Consider the following 13,664-nt stretch of genomic DNA (forward strand, 5'->3'; position numbering starts at 1 on the left):
AGGGACAGGCTGGGGAAAGAGAGCCTGGGAAGAGCCTGCAGGGCATCCCCAGACGGAGCCTGGAGTTGAGGAGGGAAGGAAGGGTGCAGTCCAGCTGCCCCACGCCCTCCTCCAAGCGTCCTCAGCACCCCTGGGGCCACCCCCTGGGGCTCAGCCCCGTCTAACCAGAGAGGACAACCTCCTGCAGGGGTTTGCAAAGCACCAGCCCTCCCTGGCCTCGGCCCCGGACAAGGAGAAAGCAGACATCAAGGAATCTTCCAGTGCATTTTAATCAAAATTCCATCATCAGAAGAGTTCTTGTAGCATACAGTGTTAGGATGGGCATGTCGACTTGGTCCTACAAATGGAATATCCACAGATTTGCACTTCAAACATGTATGAAAAATAAAATATATAATATTTAGCTGTATAAATTTCCCCACTAATCACGTTATCTTTAAAATAAATTACTACCTCTGTCCAATAAATTAATCAGCCTGGAGTCACTAAGCAGACATCAGCCAAATGACATCCGTTTCCTGAAAACACTCTGGGGGAAATACTGGAGACAGTCAAATGCTTACAGGAATCAACATGAATTAAAACTAGCACGTCCAAAAAAACCCAAAAAACGAAAAAAAATCGAGCACGCTCCTCACAGTGGGGTGAGACATCAAAAATGGGAGCCAGCTAATGGCTGCTCTTTTCTGTTGGGAAAAAAAAAAAAAATCAATTCCCCAAACCACACCGAACGGTTGTAAAAGCTGCAACTGAACTTTTGGCACCAGTGGAGAAAAGACACCTTTCAAAGCCATACCCAGCCAGGATTCTGCCAAAGCATGGGGGAGAGGGAGAGGTGACAGAGAGGGAGAGGTGACAGAGGGGGAGGGACAGCTGCCATGGCCCTTCTCCGCTCTGAGTTCCCATTCACAGCCCCCTCTCTGGAGCCATGGATGCCCCCTCCACCTTGGAGAAGGCAGGGCATTGTCCGGGCAGCCCGCCTTGCTCAGTAAACTCAAGAGTTCCTGGGACGGAAAGATTCACAGCGTAAAGGACATCGAGAGAAAGGCCCTTTTGGGGGGAGGGTGGAACGGGGTGGGGGCGGTTTGCTGCGTGCTCAGTTGACAGCAGGGTGTACTCAACACACAAGGGACGCGGCCACTGCAGCGGGACGGATGCACAGCCTCTGAAGGGGACGGACAGACAGACAGCGCGCAGGAGACACCAAGGATCCCAGAGGGTGGGCGGGGCTGGGGTGCGCTAGCATTTACAGGGGTGCTGAACAGGGCTTTAAGGACAAGAGTCCCTTCCCAGCAGGAGTCAGAAATCCACCCACCTGCGGCTCAGGGCTTCTTCCCCGTCCCCCCAAACCAACAAAATCTTGGTTAGGAACAAAGAAGCTGGTGACAAACGCCTCGGGCTTAGACACGCCCTGGGAACGGGCTTTGGGGGTCCTGGCGCGCTACGGCAGGAGGTTTATACACAGCTCCACCGGGGGAGTAAGGGGAACGGCCCGACCCCCGCCTCCCGGACAGAGAAGCAGGCGGCTACAAGTCAAGGAGACGCTCCTCGCAGGTCTCCACCGGCCACTTGGAAGCCCCTCCAAACACGTCCACGTTGTTGTCCACCCAGGGGACGATGTTGCCTGCCATGTTCGTGGAGCAGTTGGCGATGCTGCTGATTTCTTGTGCCCGAAGGACGCGGTCCCATACGTTGAACTGGCTGAGCTCCCCCACGAACGCCTGAGTGGCGTCGAACCTGCCCCCAACCGTGTCCTGGGAAAGAGGACCAGACTGCATCGGGGCAGGCTCGCGGGCAGACACATCTGCTGCCCGTCCCAGTGCGTGACCGGCTTCAGGGCAGGTGGGGGGATGCCAGCCTGGGAGGAAGATGGGGACTGGGGCATCTTCCTGACTCCCCAACTCAGATCGCGGCCCGCGACCACCGATGCCTGCCGGTTCCCACAGCTTTAGGGCACGTCAGGCCTGGGAAATGGCGTGACTCAGACCGGCCCATTTTAGGGAGGGGAAACGAAGCAGAGAGATCCTTGCCCCAGGCGGAGGACTGGACCCGGGTCTCCACCCCCTTGACTCCCAGCCCCTCCCAGGGGAGAAGAAACAGGGTAGTGCGGAGACGGCAGAGCCAAGGCCCAGACTCCAAGCCCCCCAGAGGACCTGGAGTCTCTTCCCTCGTTTTCCCCCAGGAAACCCCAAACACAGACTGAAACGTGAATTCTCATCTGCCCGAGAGCAGACGGCCTCTGCCCCGGATGGCGAGGTTTCTGAGCGCGGTCTCTGAGGCCTGGCCCCAGCTCGCCCACGGGTCTTGTTCCCCAGGTGCCCTTGCTGGGGACCAGGGTCACGACCCTGAGCTGGCAGCTCCCGGAGGATGCCAGTACCAGCCAGCGCCCGGCATCCGGAGTCAAGGCAGTGGCTGGCAGAGGCCAAGCAGCTGGAGAGACGGCCCGGGGCCGCTACAGAAGCCCGGGACTCCAGGGTCACTCCTGCTCACCTGTATCGGACAGACTCCGTTCTAGAATCTGTCTGAGCCCACCACACCAACTTGGTCCCTGCCAGGAAGGGCGGGATGTGTCCCCATCCCCGCCCTCGGCCCCTTGGGCCACAGGATGGCATGGGCTGAGGCCGCAGGGACGCCGGCCATCCAGGCTGGTCATCGTGCTGCGGTGGCCGGGTCCAGGCCCGGCGGGCAGACCCACAGCGGCGCAGGGCCGGGGGCGGCCCGCGGGCCCGGCCGTGCGCTGCTCGGCCCGCCAGCCGCTCCCCCCGGCACCCCACCTGCACCCACCTGCTCCTGCCCGAGGGTCAGCACCCCCCCCGGCTTGATGGGGTGCCACGGGGCCAGGTTCTCCCCGGTGCCCAGCTTCTCCCCGTCCTGGAAGGCCTCCCACATGCCGTCCCGCGTCGTCCAGGTGACACAGATGTGGTGCCACTTGCCGTCGCTGACAAACAGGGGCAGCTGCGCGACCTGCGGGCGGCAACGTGCACGTGAGGGGCCCCCGTGGGGCTCCCGGGGGTCTGACCTGGGGGGGTGGCGCCCCTGGGCCCACTGCTCCCCTGCTATGCTCTGTGGGTAACATGCCCAACCTTGCCCAGCTCAGGGTGACCCTTGGGTTGGAGACACCACGTGTGTCACAGACTCTTAAGAGGCAGCCTGGGTGCACACCCTGACCCCAGGGTGACCTGCTTTCAGCTGGACACCCCTGGACCTGGGCTTGGTTAAGGGCCTAGGATTCTGTGCAGACCAAGCAAACGTGACAGACGGCTCCCCACCCCGCATCCTGGTCCTGAACGTCCCTCACTGGAGAGCCTAAAGGGAAGTCAGGACTCTACGGGACCAATTTCTTTGGAAAAGAGACCAGGCATCTACCCTCTCTGCAGGCAAAGTCCCAAGTGCCATCGTGGCACTTGGGGACGTGCGTGTATGTGTGGCCTCCTGTGCAGAGCACCTTCAGTGACGTGTGAGTGTAGGGGGGTGGGGGGATGTACACAGAACTGGGGGGGGGGAGGGCCTTTCCCACCCACACTGTCTCCTGGCAGTCCTGTGCTCCACAGACCAGCTCGCCTGTGAAGCACCGTGTTGTTACTGCTGGTGTCCTAGCAACCCGGAGCTCCCTCCCAGGAACGGGCTATTTACACGACAAAACCGAGAGGAAAACAAGGCTCTCAGCCTTGCCTCGTCCAAGGGAGTTATTTAGAATAATGAATCCCTAGCTCAAGGATGCGGTCACCTCTGGAAAGAGCCCTGAAGGTGGATTTCACAGCGTCTCCCACTTCAGTTCCAGCCAGGGCGGTTTAGCAAAGACAGACAGGGTGGGAGGCCATTGCCTGGTGAGCGCTCTGGGGGCTCAGGCAGCCAGGGGGCTGGTGCAGCCGTGCACCACTCAGCTCCAGCAAAGAGGGTGTGAGGATGCAGTTCGGGTGACGGGGAGCCTGCCTGAAGTTTAGGTGAGGCTGTTGGAGGGTCCCGCAGACACTCAGAGCTGATCTCGGGGAGACCGCGTTGCTGAATGTCGAAATAAACCAGTCCATCAGAAGGGGCACATTTACACCGTAAAAGCTAGGACTATAGGGATGGGGACAGATGGGTGGTGGCCATGGGCTGGGGTAGGAGCGGGAGGTGACTACAAAAGGGAATGAGGAAATTTGGAGGGATGATGAAACTGTTCTAGATTTTAACTGTGCTGGATACGACAATTGTATGCATTTATTACTGGATGAACTATACACTAAAAAGTGTAAATTTTATTGTATGTAAATATATTTCAAGCCCCCCCCCACTAAAAGATGTGCTCATGAGAAATATCACACACTCATACACACACACACACACACACACACACACACACACACACAAATACACACCCTCCGCTAACGGGGGCAGCCCTGGGGAACAGCCCTCACTGACCGGCCTGAGGGTCCGTGACAATTCAGGCATCGTGGCCTCTGTGCCTGCACCCTCTGCTGCTTCCCGGCGGGATTCACAGCTTGCATCTCCACAAGCTGCAGCTGCCTGCCCCCTGCCCCCTGCCCAGCCACCTGCCCAGAGTGGGACGGAGTCAGGGCAAAACTGTCCCCACCGCGAGGAGGACAGCCCCGTGGCCGGCCGTCAGGCTCCCGGCAACGTTCCAACCTGGGTGGCCAACGGGACGGGGGGGCGGGGGGCCGTCCCAGCAGGCCTCACCTTGTCGTTGATGAGCAGCTCGATGGGGTGGTTGCCCCACTCTATAAGCACGATCTCGTTGGCCTGCCCGGGCACCGCGTAAGAGAACGGGGTGCCGATGCCCGGCGAGGCGCTGGACCGCAGCCACAGGCAGATGGTGAAGGCGTACAGCTCGGGCAGCGTCTTCTTGATCTTGCCGTACAGGTAGTTCGTGCGGAGGGGGAGGGACACTTTGAAGGCATCGGGCGACTTGAAAGCACTGTTGCCTGGGGCGGGGGAGAGAGGGGCAGCAGCATGTGAGCCCCCCCCCCCTCAACCACAACCCAGAGCGGCGGCCCACCTGGACCCCGACCCGGCCTACCGGCGGGCGCCCCAAACAATGCAGCACCTGCGACTGACCGGCTGCTGTTCAGTGCTGAAGCTCCAGTGGGGAACCGGCAGATCCTCACTCTTGGAAGCTCAAGGAAGTGGGTAGGGGCAAGCTGGATTTCACTTTCTGGTTAAATTAAGCCAGAAACCCTGTTCCCTCCACTGTTTGCTTGAAATCCCGGGCCCTTCAGCAGGGCTGGGTCAGGGGCCTGCTGGGCTTGGAGGCAGGACATCTCACAGGAACCCAGGCGCTCCATAGACAACTTGTCCCCCAGTGAGTCCACGTCACTTCTCCCCCTGAAGAATCACCACTGCCGGAGGCGACGGAGCCAGGCAGCCGAGCTCGACACTACAACTTAACTCAGAAGGGACTTTTGGACTAAATCCCTGGTGTGAATTGCTTGGCTCATGATCTGCCCTGCGCTTCTCAAGAGGAAACCAAGTTGATGGACCGTCTCCTGCAGTCTGGAAGCAATGGGAGGCAGGGAAATGCAGAGCTCCCTCTCCACGGATGCTACCCACCCACCAGGGTCTTGACCCTTGGGGCCTGCCTGGGGCTGTCCCCATGTAAATGGCACTTCTCAGATCTTCTGAAAACGAGTGATACTCTTAAATAAGTCTGAGTCATTTTCGGTACAGTTTTGCGTTAAGCTCAAAATTAATGGCAACATCATAAATAAACATGCAAGACGACAAGCCCCTGCCTGGTTATTACAGATCTCAGAGTGTGCAGGGGACTGCTGACTCCGGGAGCTGTCACGGCCAAAGCTTCCCTCTTATTTGGGGACCAGGCACTGCCAGGGAAGGAACCTAAATGCCTTTCGTTCATTCAACAAGTATTTATTAAGCACCCACAAGGGGCCAGATGGTCCCCATCTCTGTCAAAGACAGGCAGGCTCTCCCAGCCTGGAACCAAACTGCCCATGTCACTGGTGGACTAAATCTGTCCCTTTCTTGCCCCCCTCTGCAGAACAGGACCCAGAGTGGATGAACTTTCTCCGTCACGATCCCCCAAACTCATTTCCTGCCACGGTAAGGAACACGTGAGAGAAGCTCTTCGGTGCCACGGCTCACACCTACCGAAGGACCTTCTGCAAAGGAAGGCAGCAGGGCCCAGTGTCACCCTTCCAACCTCTCCGGAACAGGCAGCAGAGAAATACTAGCATCTGGGCTTCGCACGTAGTATTTACTTCTATCTGCTGGGTGTGCAGTCTTGCCCGATCCATCCTGACCTGCCAAGGCTGTGGGGCACCCGGCGGTGGGCTGGGAAGACCTTGTTGCCTGGGGAAGCCGAGGATGGGGCCAGGCGAGAGGTTAGGCTGACACGGGCCCCACGTGAGGCTGAAGCAGAACTGAGAGAGAGAACCAGGAAGCCCCAAGTCCCCGATTTTGCAGGGTGCACAGTGGGGGCACCGCGGGACCTACCCCGGGTCACGCAGCCCGTGAGCGACAGAATCAGGAACAGAAGTCCCTCTTCTTACTACGCGCAGCTGTGAGTATTTAATCCGCAAATGCTCGCGTTTTCACGAGATGTGATTATCTAATCGAGAGAAATGGCTTCCCTCCTTGCAGGTGGGCAGGCTTGCTGACTTAATAAGGCTCAGTGTCAGTAATATCGTTAGCTCGGTGACAACAAAGGTTTCATCAGAGCTGGGAGAGCCGAGGGGTGGCCATACCTCGAAAGCCGGTGCCCTCTATTTATATAAGACAGCTTGGAGGTTCAGAGGAAACTCAGTCAAAACCAAGTAAGGAATTAAAAGCCCTGACCAATAAATCAGAGACTGAAGGTGGCAGACAAGCCAAGGAGGGGCGGGGGTGGCTTGAGGCCAAAGAGACAAGGTTTCCAACGTTTACTTCAACTCCGAGCTTGGCTCTGCCTGGCCGGCGGACCCGGGTCTGGAGGCAGCCACAGATGAGGAGGTCTCACAATAAAGAAAACGAGCACCCGTGGGACCTGGGCGGCAGGAGCACACGCAGGGCTGGATGTGCACCGCTGGGCTGGGAGAAGCCTCCCGCCCAGCACGGCCGGAGCTCACATGCCACTCCAGGCTGCAGCCTTCATGACTCTGGTCCTCGGGGGCCACCACTGACCTCAACCCCAGCTCTGCAATCTTCCAGTCACATGAATGCAGGCATCACTTAGCTCTGACTCAGTCCCTCGTCTAACTAAATCCCATCTCACTGGGTTGTTGCAGGGGTTACAGAGGATAGAGAATGTGGAGCTCAGAGGCCAGCGTCTGGTGCAGAACAGGCACTTAATGGGCAGGGGACGACGCACCGAAGGCCAGAGGACCCCAAAGCCCCCGCTCTGCATATGGTGGAGGTCTCTCTCCTCTGGGCTCAGCAGGATACTTCTAAGGAACACAATGTATATTCTACTCATGGTATATTTGGGGCCTGGGAGTTTACACATCCCTTCACACTTGTCTCATACATGACAGACATAAACTCAGAACTGCCCAGAAGGCAAATCGGTCAGCAGATGATAATTTTCCTCAAAGACTCATCCCACAGCTGGGTGGAGCAAACAGGATTCGGGAATTCTCATGGTGGGGTCAAAAGGCAGAGGACAGCAAAAGCTGAGCTGCTGCCCGGTGCCAGGGCCTGCGGGCTCTGCAAGAATGGCCAGCCAGGGCACTTAATGTCGTGCAGTCCAGCTCTAGTTCGAACATGGACTTCCCCTCTGGGCCAGGCGAGCTCTGAGGGCTTTCCGTAGCACCAAAGAGCGTTGGATGCAGGAATCAGACTGGCTGGGGCGAGGCCTGACTGTTGCTTTCTGGCTGTGAACAGACAGGCTAAGGATGGGAGGGAGAGTCCAAAAGTGGCATCTCCTGGGTGGCCCAAGCCACGATGAAGAACCTTAGAGGAAGCCACGTGAAACTCACAACCTCCCTGGAGTCACAGAACAAAACCGGGAGAGGCAGGATTATGTGACTGCAGCCGGCCCCCTCTCCCCACATGACACGTCTGGCTGAGAACCCTGGAGCACTTTTCTGGTCTGTGAAATGGGTATAACAGGAATCCTGTCTCCACGCTCTAACTCAGTGGACTTCTACTAACCCACTTCTATTAACCCCCCTCCTTGTAGCCACTCGGCTGCCATGCCAAGCGAGGTATACAGCCACCAAGGTCTCTGGCAAAGCCCTCCCCTCATTCTACAGCCACCCCTGCTTCAAGCTACTGAGAAACTGCAGTGTCCCTGCTCCCTCAGCCTGCAGGTTCCAGGTCCCATGAGGGTGAGGCTGGGCAAGGGAACCCGAGCCACCCTCCCCTTGCCCTGACGCTGCCTTCCTCTCCTCCTGTCCTGTGACAAAGGCCTGAGCTGCAACTGCTCTGCCTCCGGGGAAGGCTCTTGAGACCTAATGAGCTTCCTGAGCTCACCCAGCAACGGAGGTGAGGCAGAGAGGACTTTTTTTTTAACTCAAGAATCCAAGTGTAATCATAAGAGTAAGGAAGGGAGGACGGACTTTTCTGGAGGGAGAGAACAGGAAAGGGATGAAGGAGACCTGTGACCTCTGGGATGCTGCTGTAAAAGCGACTAAATCAAATGGCACAGAAACACCATCCCCTTGGGTGACTCCATCTGGCCCTGCTGAGCCGACATCACTGAAAGAGTAAGTGGACATTCTGCCATTGGACATTCACCTACCCATTCATAAAGCTGAGTTGTGAGAAATTGCCCTTGTCAGGTCAGTGTATCTGAAAAGACTACAATCTTATATCCACTACCAGCAGACCTAAAACTTCACACCCAGTGCAATCTGAATGATCTAGGGCCCTTGATCCCTCCCCTTCCTGCCTGTGGAAGAAACTTACCCACCAGGATGTGAGCAGAGAAGAGAAAGATACTCAGAATCTGCTGCAGGGGCTAGTTAAGAAGGGACTGAAGTGCCCACCTGGCAGGAGGTCAGGGATTAGGTTGTTTGTCCGAGCTGATCCTGAGTGTCTGGCTTTTCCACGGACAGTGGCAGTGGGGCTGGGGGCAGGGTTAATTCCGGAAATGGCTGTTATCAGTCACCCTGATCATTTGCTTACTGTTCACGCATGCTGTGCAAGTTTGGATTCGCAAAGTTTGGAATCATACAAATGGAAAGTGGTCAGTAATGTCTCACCCTAGAAAGACATTCATGACAAGCTCTTCTTTGGAGACCTAGCAATCCAGTTTAAATTCATCAGCCATAACTGGGCAAGGAGGAAACTGGGCTAGCACAAACATTTCTTGCTGGGACTACATAAGTACAACCAATCAGGTACAACGGTCTCTCACTTGGCTACTAGAAAAGCCCCCTGGCTGGTCACAGCTGACCCAGCTGGATTTGGGGACATGTTTTCCTAACCAGAACCTAGCCCTGTTTATGAGCACTATTTTGCTATTACAATTGGCTGAGGAATCCTTTCCAGAATCTTCAGAGCTACAGTACATCTGTTAAGTCAGATATTCCTCTAGTTTATCATGCAGTAAAAGGAATATGAGTAAGTCTAACTACAGACTACGAAAAAACAACAACGAAAACCCAGCCATGAACCATGTGCTCCAGTCACCGCTGACAACGGGGGTCTGAGCACGAGTGATGAAAACCAGGCCACTCCCATCAGCCCCTTCCGTCCCCACCACCTCTGACAAGTGTCAACAAGGCCAAGTCGGCCCACCTATGGGGGAGAAACCCCAACTCTGTGCACCATGAGATGACTCAGGTTGAAAAAGCAAGACTTCGTCTGAGAACTGAGAGGCAGAGGGAGAGGAGGACTGCTGATTGGATGGTAAGGAGTCAGGTGGTTTTCTGCACCCAGGACCGAAGGTTCAGAGGTGACAGAAGAGCAGCCTCAGAGCCCAGCAAACTCGGGAGCAGAGCCACTGCCCAAGAGTCAGCAGGCAGGGGTGTGGGAGCGGCTCTGTCTGTCAGTGGGCAAGAGGGCTGTGCTGCGGACGCCTCCCGGCCTCCCCTCCCTTACTCTGAGCCCCGCTTCCAAGCCAAGAAGGGGCAGCCAGGAAGGAAGACAGTGGGCCGGGGGGCCGGATGGATGTCAGCCGAGGGGCGACAGAGACTCCGGTGAGGCACTCACCTCGCTCCAGCTCGGTCACCCTCTGCAGCAGCGCGTTCAGGGCGCTCTCCGTCTTCTGGCGGTGAGCCGAGGTCTCATTGTGGAGCAGGGACTTCTCATCCTCCAGCTCGGCCACCTTGCTCAGCAGCTGCCTCTCCAGCTCCCCCAGCCGCCGCTGGAGGACCTCCCGAAAGTCGCCGGGCAGCGCCGCGCTGGACACGTTCACTCGGAGCTGGTGCTTTTGGTGGGGGAGGAGGGGACACAAGCGGGAGGAGTATTAAGGCCAGTTACAAACAAACTGCGAGATGTAGCTCTAATGGACCCGCACACACAGGGAGAAGCTTCCAAAGTGGGAGTATTCAGTCGTGCCAGCGGCAGGAAGGGGAGCATTTCACTGATGCTTTTTTTTTTTTTTTGGTTGGGGGTATGGAAAGGATTTCATAGTCAGACAAGAATTGCTCTGTTGCGATATCTGAAACAGGAATCTCATTTCCCGCCCCCCCCCCCCGGGAAAGCTGTTTTTCTCCTCCTAGTAAAATGTCAAAAATTTAACCAACATCTATCATTCTCAAGTAAAGACCAAAATACAGCTAGGATTAAAAGAGACAGAGTTAATCAAATGGTCCTCAAAACTGATGAGCTTTCATCTAACCCCCACCCCAAGCTCCAGTATGGCACAGAGGCGCATGACCAGGCTTGCAGGGATGTTACTGGAAAATGAGGACTCTAAAACATGACTATTCTGAATTCCAGAAATCTTTGCTTTTATTTCTTTCACTCCTCTACCATTTTGCTGGCTCTGAAGGCAGCCAGCCACTGTCTAGCCATGAGTCTTTGGCAAGCTATTTACCCCCTCTCTCTAAGTGCTCCAAATTTTACATGCAGATTATAGGATCTGCCTCACGGGTTTGTCGCACGGGTTAAAATTAGATTATATGCCTGGCGCATATCTAGTGTTCCAGAAATGTTAGCTGTTATTAATCTTAATGAATCGAAGGATATACAGATGCTGGAAATACTGTATTTAGCCATCATGCCACGGGAAACTCTCAAGTAATTTTGCAATAATTACCACCTGTAATTGAAACCTAGTTTTGCGAAGTAGTATTTTGGTAAACGTGTATAACAGAAACATCCACACTGCTTAAACAGGGCGGAAAGTAAAGATAGAAATTAAATGAACATTTCTCTCTCAAAGTTCCAAACTGCATACGCCTTCCAAGAGAGAAGGGAATAAGGTCCCTTCCCCCAAAGCAATCGGGAAGGGCACCTTAGATACGCGCAATTTGGGGACAGTGGCTTTTAAGTTAACCAGGTTTCCTCCAAGGAGCGTGTAGTATGGCCGGTGACCGGCCCGCGCTCGCCTCCCGCCGAGACCCCCGGACCTCCACCTGCTCTCGTCCAGCCCAACTTGATTTATGAAAGGAAACACCGGATGCCCAGGGCTGCTGACCTCACGCGGCAGCCTCAAGTCACCCGACACAAGCTTCACGAGCGCGTCCTGCTAGGGGAGACTCGGAGATTGGCAAAGAGAGAGAGGAGGCTGTCCGCGTTCGCCAGCCCGGACCTCGGGAAGTGAATGGCCGCACAGCGGGCAGTCCTGGCGCGCGGGGCGATTTAACCCTTCCCTTCCAGTAAGGGGGTGGGGAGGAGGGATGCGAACCAAGCAAGTAAGTTCCGGAGCAGGACCGAGAACGCCCCTGACCCCAAACCCAGCTCGCCCTGCTTCTGAGCGTGTCCGGGCGGCCGTGTTCCGCACAACTTGGTGGCAGGACCGTGCGCCCCTCCTCTGCCCTGAGCTTCGGGGACGTTCCCCCAGGGACCCCCTCGCCCTGCTACCTCGAGGCTCTCCAGGCGGTCCTTGAGGGTCTGCAGAGAGCGGCTGAGCTGCTCCACGACGTGGCCAGGGTCCCGCGGCAGGTCGCCCATGGTGTCCTTGCCCGAGGCCGCCCGGCCCGGCGCCTTGCCCCCCGCAAGCCCCTCGCAGCGCGCCAGCTTGGCCGTGAGCTCGCGAATGGCCTCGCGTTGCGAGCCCAGCGTCTCCTTCTGCTGCACGACGGTCTCACGCAGCTGCAGCACCGCGGCCCGCAGCTCCTCCTCGGGGCTCAGCGCGCTGCCCTGCATGGGCATCGCGGGCAGTGGGCAGCCGGCGCGCGCCGCCTCCGGGGGCAAAGCAGTGCACACGAAGCGGTTGCCGGGCGCCGGGCCGTCTTGGGCCCCGGCGGCCACGGCGAGCGCCACGCCAGCGGCCAGCAGCGCCAGCATCCCGCCGCTGCCGCGCTCACTCCAGCATCCGCGGGCGGGCGGGCTAGCTGGCTAGCGGGCGCCGTCGGGGCGGGCGGCGGGGGCGCCTGCGCGGAGGGCTGCCGCCGGGCGCGCCGCTCGAGGGCAGCGTGAGCGCGGGAGCCCGCGGAGCCCCCAGCCGTCGTACTGCTCTCACGCTCTGCCTAGCTCCACGCTCTGGCAAGGCCGGGCCCGAGCGCCCTTTCTTAAGCTGGAAAGGAGGCGGGGGGGCCCAGCGCATGGGGAGCGGCGCCGCGAGCTCTGATTGGCCTGGCCTGGTGCACGTCACGCACGGGGCGGGGCGGGGGCGCCTACTCGCGGAGCGGCGGAGCGGCGGACCCGGGGGTGGGCGCGTGGGCGCGTGGGCGCGAGCTGAGGGCGCGAGCTTGGGCCCCCGGGTCCCCCAGGACCGGGGAGCTGAGGTAAAAAAGGCCCTGGGTGCCTTCGGGAGCTTCGGCCGGCGTGTCCAGGCGCCCCTCGGACCCACCCGAGGACGCGGGCGTCGCGGTGTGTGGAGAAGCCAAGAGCCCCCTGGTGCCCCGGCGGCCTCTGGGGCGGCTCTGGGCTGCGGGCGCGGCGACAGGCCTCGCTCCGCGGTCGCCGCAGCCCCGGGGCGGGGGCGACCCCCATTTCACAAGTGGAGAAAGTGAGGAGGCGCCCGGTCGGGACTCGAACCCTGGGATGCCGTCGCCCCCCTCCCGCGGTCCCCTCACTCAGAAGGCGGGAAAGAGACGCACGACGGCCGCCTCCGGGACGCCTTCCGCGGCCTCGTCCCCGTCCCCGTCTCGGAAAGAATTCTCAGGTCTGTGGGGACCAGAAACGCGCCAGACGCAGGAGGGTCTCCCGTGCGGGTCCGGCGACAGCGCACCGCGTGGCGACCTTATGCAGCAAGGCCTGGGTGGATGGGCCTAGGTCCGACCGCAGTCGTTGAGATGGCGCCATGTGGTGAAACCGTGCGTCACCCTTGTGAATGGGGTGCCCACCGTGTCCGATTCCCCCATTAGAAACCACTGTTCTCAGATTCTTGGAGGGTACATCGACGGACGGAAACCCCCAAAGGCAGGAGCAAATTTGTTTCAGAATCTGTGCTCTGTGGTTTACAAGCAAGTTCAGAGAGATTTTGGTGCAAAGCTACGGACGGAGCTGGTTGACTGCACATTATAAGTGGAAATCTTTATTTTTTTCTGTTTTTAAGGAAACCTGTGGCAAGGTCATTAATCATATTATCCATTATACGAGAAACAAATGGATTTGTCACTTCTGCACAGAAGCTGAGGTTGATTCTGAAAACAAACTATCAAAATAAATGA

The 13,664-nt window shown here is 57.8% G+C and overlaps 1 protein-coding gene across 1 annotated transcript; it reads right to left on the reverse strand.

Moving 5' to 3' along the window:
- Positions 1–250: 250 nt before the first annotated feature.
- On the reverse strand, positions 251–12,533 carry NPTX2 (neuronal pentraxin 2). Its single transcript, XM_059036341.2, has 5 exons — positions 11,911–12,533; positions 10,093–10,309; positions 4,681–4,925; positions 2,785–2,964; positions 251–1,754 (listed from the first exon to the last, which is right to left on the reverse strand). Exons 1-5 carry the CDS (start codon positions 12,334–12,336, stop codon positions 1,527–1,529), a joined length of 1,296 nt encoding a protein of 431 aa, XP_058892324.1. The 5' UTR covers positions 12,337–12,533; the 3' UTR covers positions 251–1,526.
- Between the last annotated feature and the right edge of the window lie 1,131 nt (positions 12,534–13,664).

The sequence above is a fragment of the Kogia breviceps genome, chromosome 14 (assembly GCF_026419965.1).
Source record: "Kogia breviceps isolate mKogBre1 chromosome 14, mKogBre1 haplotype 1, whole genome shotgun sequence".
NCBI lineage: Eukaryota > Metazoa > Chordata > Mammalia > Artiodactyla > Physeteridae > Kogia > Kogia breviceps.